General features: G+C 42.6%; 1 protein-coding gene across 4 annotated transcripts in view; it reads left to right on the plus strand.

The window, feature by feature from the left end:
- RIGI (RNA sensor RIG-I) overlaps positions 1–7,833 on the plus strand; it is a 43,626-nt gene extending 35,793 nt beyond the window's left edge. For all 4 annotated transcript variants that reach the window (XM_059724637.1, XM_059724636.1, XM_019490707.2 and 1 more), the window contains 5 exons: positions 694–781; positions 1,344–1,514; positions 3,160–3,311; positions 5,112–5,258; positions 7,191–7,833. In XM_059724637.1, the coding sequence (XP_059580620.1) occupies positions 694–781; positions 1,344–1,514; positions 3,160–3,311; positions 5,112–5,258; positions 7,191–7,490 (858 nt within the window). In that variant the 3' untranslated portion in view covers positions 7,491–7,833. The remainder of the gene's footprint in view (positions 1–693; positions 782–1,343; positions 1,515–3,159; positions 3,312–5,111; positions 5,259–7,190) is intronic.
- The last annotated feature ends 679 nt before the right edge of the window (positions 7,834–8,512 follow it).

Raw genomic sequence — 8,512 nt, forward strand, 5'->3', positions numbered from 1 at the left:
GGAGTGCCACAACCCACCACCCCATGCCACCCCCTCCCAGAAGCAGGGCTGGTGTGGGGGGCAGCAGCTCCCCTCTACAAGCCACACAGGTGCCACCCAGCTGGCTGGACACAGGGGGGAGGAACTCACACACGGCGGCTGCTGCCATCCATCACCCTGTGCCACCACCATGTGCATGCCCCCGTTCCGCGTCTGGCTGCCACCACCCTGCCCCTGTGCTCCACCAGAAGTGTACCCAGAAGGGGTACACTCCTTAAAAAAGGTTGAAAACCCCAGTTTTAGTGTATTGTTATCTACATAGAACATCAGCTGTAAATGGCATCCAGGAGTCCTTCACACAGGATTGTCTCCTTTGAGTAATCTGTCCCTAGCACTGCATGGATAGCAGTACTGAAGTATGTAAGTGGGCAGATTCCTTTTGAAGTTTTGATTTTGCCCTATGCAGTTTCTTTTGTGACAGCAATGCCCTCTCAAAGACTCTGTACATTCCCTTGTTATCCTGGGCTTCCTACTTCTCAGTTTGAAAAATATGAGGTGGGGTTCAGGAAATCACCAGGAGGCCGGGGGTTGGACTCCTGCTGAGGTCTGTTCTAACTCTAATATCTATGAATCTATGGATCTGCAGAGAACAGTTTAAAAACTGCCATATCTAATACTTTAGAAACAATTACTAAAGACTTACTTGTTTTACAGGCTCTGAAGAAATGGGTAGATGAAAATCCTGCACTCAGTCATCTAAAACCAGACGTACTGATGGGACATAACAGAAATCAGAATATAGGTATGGGGAATTGCGCTGAGGAAAACAAATTGTTTCACCACCTGTGTTATCAGATTGATCTGATCAAATTAATGCTTTTCCATATTGAGTCTTGTGTGTTCAAAGACACTTAGGCTAACACTATGATTACCTCAGCAGTGTTAGCTGAGGATCTGATAGTTACAGGAGTCTTTAACCAAGTGATTCTCACCCAGGGTGTCATAGGATCCTGTGGGTGCTATGGGGTGGATGCTGTAGGGTGCTGCATAGTATTAGTCCTGTTGGGTTTGCAAAAACCTACACAATCCACAAGAGAAACTCAGAGATTTTGAATAGAAATCTGTAGTGTCAAAAATATTCTGACCTGTTGGGGCCATTCTGAGCTCTTAGCAAGAGAATAATTGCTGGATTGTTTTTCTGTAGTCAAGAAACGAGTGGAAGTGAGGAGTTGGCATTTTCTGAGGGGTGAACAGACTGACATTTAGCACTAACTGCATCCCCTAAATAAAAGTAACAACTGTTTACTTGCTTTAAGAGTTCTTCAGCATCTCACTAACTGCTTTACACTGATACTGTACTGTAGGTATGACCCTCCTACATCAAAAGGGAGCACTGAACTCCTTCAGAAGCAGTGGAGAAAGCAAGATGCTAATAGCTACATCCGTGGCTGATGAAGGGATTGACGTTGCTGAATGCAACCTCGTTCTTCTTTATGAATACACTGGCAACGTCATCAAAATGATCCAAGTCAGAGGTATGGGAAACTGGAAGTGGATCTGTGCATGGTGTTGGGTCCATAAAGAGATGTGATTGAAAGCACCATGGACTGGTGCTCATGTTTATTTCAGGTGTAGGATGAATGGTTGGGCTAGGGCAGAATTTGCTGACATTTGCTCAAAGAACTGGTGAGCCATTGCTTAGGTTCTTCTCTGCATGCCTGTGGATTGTACATATTACATGAAGGACAAAAAGCACCATGTCACTGTTTTCAAGGAAGGACTTAAGCTGCCAGTTTTGTATTAAAACAGATAGATATAAATATGAATGGAAGAGAAATTCGTAGAATTAGAAATATTGCAAATTAAACCCTCCTGGAGACATCAGAAGAAATTTCAGTTAAGGGTGTCTTGAATATTTGCTGTGCCCCTGGGCACAATTTTCCCACTGGTGGACATGAGTTGTCTCTAAGCTTATGTAGCACGGTGCATTTTGGTGAAATGTCAGTGGTGGAGAGCAAAAGTGAGACCTTTGGATTTCTGAGCCTGTCTGCACTTACTGCGGTGCTCAAAACTACTGTGTAGTGCAGCCACAAGTAGGAGACAGACACACACTGTAATCATGGATTCATTTTTAATGAGTATAGTTGAAAGTGGGTCAAAAATTACTTGATTTATTTTTGATCCATCTGCGATATTTTAATCCTGTGCTCTGAAGTAGTGAATTTCATAGCTTGACTACGAATGCCATGGAATAGTTGCATTTTAATTGTGTTAATGGGACAGGTTGTTGGCCTGGTTCTCAGTCTCCTGACTTTTGGGGTTTGTCTCACATTCTCACTGTCTCAATTTCATATTTATTTTGTACTAAATAATTACCCCAAATTTACATATTTTGGGTTAGCATTCTTAGGAAAAGAGGTTATTAGAAATGCATAGAAAAGAGGCTAGGTAAACTGAATCCACTTAAGATCATAAACTTTGTAACTCAAGGTCAGTGTGAATAATATTTAGTTGTAGTAGAAACCTCAATCCTATTTTTGTTGCTCTTTTATTATATGGCAGCACTAAAACCAACTGAGTTTCAGGTCCCGTTGTGTTCTGTACAAACGCAGAGTGAAGAAGCAAGTTTCCTTCTTGTGGTAATCCCTAAACTTCTGCATTTTTGGTAGTTATCCAGCAACAGGACAGATAACTAATGGATAAGACTAAGAAGGATGTCCCTCAGCTGGTCTTATAAGTGTTTCCAAGACAGTAAACCATGGCTGCTGACCACCAAGCATGTCTGAGCTTATCACTCCTAGAGACCAGGCCTTAGATACTGAGGGGTTCAATATATTACAAACTGATAAAGAGCACAGGCCCAGTAGGGCATGATCATGGTTTTTGAAAACCCTTATGGTAAGAATACTTCTTTGGAGGTGTTTACACATTGAAAGGGAGTGGCCTAGTGAACATTAGATGGAGGGCTTCTCCAAGCATGTGCTCAAATTTGGGAACAAACCAGGAAAATAAAATAGACATGAAAAGCTTGGTGTTTCTAATATTCCTGTACCTGCAGGGAGGTGGCAGGGATTGACAGGGACAGGGATGTAGGCAGAGACCTTGGCAGGGACTGACATCTATGGATTTACTCATTTCTGTACAGAAAGCTATAAAAGGGCTAAATGTGTTACTCCATAGGTCGTGGCAGGGCAGAAGGTAGCAAATGCATTCTAGTGACAAGCAAAAGTGAAGTGGCCGAGAAGGAGACAGTCAATATTTGGAAGGAAGAACAGATGAACGAAGCCATTAAGGAGATCCAGAAGTGGAGTGAGGAGCAGTTTTTAAAGAAGGTGGGTGTGCTTGCTAGTAGTCATTTCAATAAAAATTAGAGACATAAGATAAATTGGCCATTGCCACCAGCGAGGCTTTCAGCTGGCTAATGCACTCACCTGGGGAGCTTTCATCTGTCTGCATCAGGTCAGCACAAGGTCCATGTATCCCAGGTTCTCTATTGTAATAACCTTTTGTATTGTATGTGCTGCCACCAACTGCAGAAGTTTGGTGGTCAAGTGGATTTTATCTGCATAGGAATAACTGTGCTATTTTGCATGTTTTTCTTTAACTTGGTGAATTGGCACTTCTGCCTAGGGCTTGGATTTCTAGACTAACATGAAAATGCTTCTAACGGAGCTGAGAGGAAAGAGAGAGAAAATGAATTTTAGACTAGTTAGTTAATGTGTCCACACTGGTGGTTCAGACTTGTGTTCTGAACCATAGCAGTTATTTTCCAGGTCTATGCAAATGCTGTTTTAAACCATTTCAATTTCAGTGCTACTTACTAGGCCTGTGCGAAGCCGCTAGTATTTGCTTCAGATTCAGATTAAGCCAACTCTGGGGACAGTGATTTGATTTGGTGATTCAAATCACTGTCCCGAATTGATTCAGCTGAATCTGATTCAGAGATTCAGTTGCTGATGAATCTCTGAATTAAACAGGCCTCATCCCCTGTCTGCCAGGCCCCAGCAATCAGACTCTTAAAAAAACAAAAACAAAAAACTCCACCCTCACTGGCTGCTGCTGGGCTGGATGTGGAGGAGGGGGGGCACGCGTGATTCCTGCTGCCCAGCACTGTGTGGGGGCTCTGCTGTAAGCCTCCAAAAGCCCCAACAGCCGGTGCAGCAGTTGGTGAGTGCGGGGCTTTATTTTTTTATTATTATTACTTTTTTAAAGAGCAGGGAACTGGGGCGGGTGGGGCAGCCATGGGTGGGGCTGGAGGAGTGGGTGGGGGTGGAGGTTCGTGGCAGAGCCCCCCACACAGCGTGGGGCAGTAGAGGGTAGTGGAGATTATCCCCCTCACCTGGCAGCAGCTGGTGATTGGGGCCTTTTTTTTTTTTTTTTTGTTAAAGAGCTAGGAGCTGGGGCTGGGGGACACTCAGGGGGGCAGTGGGAGCAGACAGGGAATAGGGCCTGGTGGGGGTCCCCACCAACAACAGCCTTTGGGTCAGACTCAGCAAGCATAAATCCACATGGTTGTATTGACTTGGATGCTACTAACGTACTTGGGCCAACACCAAACTTCAGCCAATGCTGAAGCAAAATATAGCATGTAACCGACATCAGCATCCACGGGGCTATACCGCTTTACACCACTTGCATTCCTGGCCTTATATGATTAGACCAGACAATGGCCATTGCCCTGTCAGAAGTGAGACTTTGTAAGTCTGCTAAAATCTTGACTACTCTTTGAGCATGTTCAAGTATGATTTTAGATGTTTTCCATATGCCACCAGCCTTGGTAACCTTTTGAGACGTTTGCTGGACTCATTATTTCTGTTCAAGAATTGGTGGTCAAAAAGCTTATTGAATGTGTCTTCCACTTCTACAGCAGTTCTTAAGGTAATTGGAGTAAGTACATCTGAAATGAGGTGCCTTTGGCGTGGGAACAATTAGAGCTTAGAGAACTTGAGAGGTTTTCAGAAGCAATAGTCTAAAGGAGGTTGAATGTCAATATATCTCTTTTTTTGGGGACAGATCCACAGCTGGTGTATGTACAAGCATAGGTGTATTAACTCTACTGGAACAGGTCAGAGTGACGCCAGCATTTCTCTTAAGTGTGTAAGCCATTTTGTTCTTAATGACTTACTTTTTAGATAAAGAACCTGCAAAACCAGGAAAAGATCATACGAGATACCCGAAAGAGAGAATTAAAACCAAAGGTACCAAAGAGCACTAAAAAGCTCTTGTGTGGGAAGTGCAAAGCGTTTGCATGCAATACAGATGATATCAGGGTCATAGAGGTAAGTTCTTGGCACAAAAGTCTGCCAGTAGAATGCTGTACAAAACTTTCAAGTCCAGTTTCAGTGTTGCTTGATGTGAAATTTAAAACAACCAGTTTGTATATTGGTTCCATGATCAAGCTAGCTTTGTGTGTGTTGACTGCAATAATGACCAGTAGGGGTGTACAAAGCGGGCGCTATTCGATTCAGACTTGTCCTGAATCGGGGACAGTGATTCAATTCATCGATTTGGATCACTGTCCCTGATTCAGTTCAGCCGAAGCATCAAATCTTCAGATTTGGATGACTCGGAGAATCAGTGATACAGACACAGCTTTAAATGTTTTTTCTACATACCTTGAGGTACCAGCACGGCTCGTGAATGCTGGGGTACATGGAGCAGCCCACAGGAGTGTGGGGGGGGCCCTCCATGTGCTTGGTGGCAAACCTGGAAGTGGACTGAAAATACTTCCGGTCCACTGGGAAGTGCACTGGGGGACCCCCCTATGCCTCCCTGGCTTGGTGATTGGCCACAGGGGGACCCTGGGTGCCCCCCCCCCCCCCCAAGACCTAGGAGGCACCAGTTGCCGAGCTGGGAGGGCATGGGGGGGCCCCCCCGTGCGCTTCCTGGTGAACCCGGAAGTAGACTGGAAGGGGCCCTCCCATGCTCCCGTGGGATGCTCCATCCGCCCTAGCATCATAGTGTTCATGAATCACCTGCTACCTTGAGGTATGTAGAAAAAACATTTAAAACTGTGTCTGTCTGAATTATCAAATCCTTCTAAATCTCTCTCAATCGATTAAAGGGTTAAAGGATCCTCTGATTTGATTAGGATTCGGAGATTCGGCCACTAAATTGGACCTAATCTCCACAGAATTGAATCAGGGACCAAAGCTTTGCACAGCACCTACTGGCCAGTATTGCTCATTTTTAACAAAGGTGCAAAAATCAACATAGTATGTTATAAAAGAATAACTTGAAGAGGTGCAGTTTCCTAATTCTGTGCTCCTAAGAGTTTAACTTATGTCTTGAAATACAGCTTATATCTGTAATATTTTTATGCTGTTTTATGCAATACTGGGGCCAGGTACAGACATTATACATAAACTGGTATAAGTCATCTGAAACTGGTTTATACCCATAACAGACCAGTTTGGCACGCACGGACTGGTTCAAAAATGGTGGAATCCAGTCATTCGCCCTCCCATCCCAAGGGCAAATGTGTGTTCTGTTCACTACCGATCTAAACTATGCCACTTAAACTGTGTAACTTAGATTGATTCTGTCTCGGCTTTTTGAATGTCTGTACCTAGCCCCATGGCTAATTCCCACACATCTCTATTCTTTTTTTAAATACTTATAAGTTCTTTAGCATAGTACTAACATCTGACAGTGAGTTTGACTGGTTAATTATGTATTGTTTATGTAAAAAAGTCCCTTTGTTCTTATGATAGAAGGTATATAGACCTATAATACCTACTGTCTCTATGCCAGTGACTTGGATCTTCCTCAGGGTTCTCTGTTCCATTACTACTTTTTTTCTTTAAGTGAATGTCTTTTCCATAATTGCTACAACAGTTAATATTATCTTAGATGGAAGAATGAGGCCATGGGGAATTAAAGTGAGTAAGTGGGAGGTAGGATTATCTTGGCTAACGCATCTTGGGTTCAACTTTCATAGATTCTTAATACTTGCCACTTGAGTCGATCAAAATTAGTTGGAGGTCTAGGTACTTGACACCACTGCAAGCAGTGACATATTTTTGGAAAGATTAGTACCTTCTGCCTCAATGGAGTCAGTTGTAAAGTGGACTGAACACTGAGCATGTTGGGGAGCATAGTAGTAGTTGTAATAGTGTGTTTTATGGTTCTTTGACATATCCAGTAAGTGAAGCTTCTTGTAGTACTGAAAATATTTTTTTTCTTTCATTTTTTTTTCTCTGTCATACTAGGACTCCCAACACATTGTCATAGATAAGCAATTCAGCAACCGTTTTATAACAGGTCCTCATGCAAAAATAAAGCGATATGGCCACTTTGAGAAAAAATGTAAGATGTACTGCAAAGACTTGAGGTGCCAGCATGACTGGGGCATCACAGTGAAGTACAAGACATTCGACAACCTGCCAGTGATCAAAGTTGAAAGCTTTGTAGTGGAGGACATTGCGACTGGGGACCAGTCAGTTTTCCGGAAGTGGGTTCAGGTTGATTTTGAACTGAAGAAATTCGATGTTAAAGAAATGCCCCGCTAAGCTCAGATCAATCTGTCAATTTATATATGAAACTTTTTGATACATGTGCAAGTACTGTTAAGTGTTAACAAATGCTCTTCTTCCTAACTAAAAGTGTGGGTGTTATTGTATACAGTGGCCAAATTGCTAGAGAAAGGGGGTGTGGAGGTTCTCTTTAATTACAGCTTTCATACCAGGAGCAGGGAAGTTGCATATTATTTTGTGCATAGTAATAGTGTTCCTGGAATTTCTCTTCATGCTTCATAGACAAAAGACCTGTTATCTAAGCAATTTAAAGGATATTGAAAGCTGCTTGCCATTTACTTAATAAAATTTGCCATTGACTGGCATGCTTTAAAAATAAGTATGAAGTGTTTGACCTTGAATGGAGGCTGTAAAAGATGCCTTAAAGCTGTTTTAGTGGTGATACTGGAGAGGTGCATCTGAGACACATAAAATAGCAGGCTCCTGCTCAACTATTTGTCTTTTGTAAATAAGCAACCTTTCTTTTGAAGTGTAATGGTCTTACTCAACTTATCACTTTTATAGCTAGACTTTTTTTTAAGTTGTTATCTTTTGGGGTTTGCTATGCAAATTGGATGGAAAAGCATGCATGCAACAGGTAAAAAAAACAAAAAACGCAAGTGAACATGCACACAAGGATCAATTCCTCGGAACTAATGCGTCTCAACAAGTTCCAGCTTCCACTAAAAGAAGTCACACCAGTTTCCCTCTGGTTATAACAGCAGTCTGTATTATTTGGCAGGGGGAGGGAGGGGTATAGATATTTTGCAGTCTTCCAAAAGCCATGCAAAACACTTCCACAGTTTACAGTAGCTTTATAATACACCACTTTTCCCCCCATGATCTCTAGTACTAGTTTGCCTGATCTAACCCTTTAGTTGATCTCCAGGACTCAGTAGCTAGGTTTAATAACAATAACATGGCTTAACAGGAGGGCATTTTGTTATTTGGTAGCTTGATCAAGGCAGAGGGGAAGTCCAGAAACTATAATACATGTTGTTGAAAGTAATAGTAATAGA

This window comes from Alligator mississippiensis, chromosome 3, assembly GCF_030867095.1.
Source record: "Alligator mississippiensis isolate rAllMis1 chromosome 3, rAllMis1, whole genome shotgun sequence".
In the NCBI taxonomy this organism is placed as follows: domain Eukaryota; kingdom Metazoa; phylum Chordata; order Crocodylia; family Alligatoridae; genus Alligator; species Alligator mississippiensis.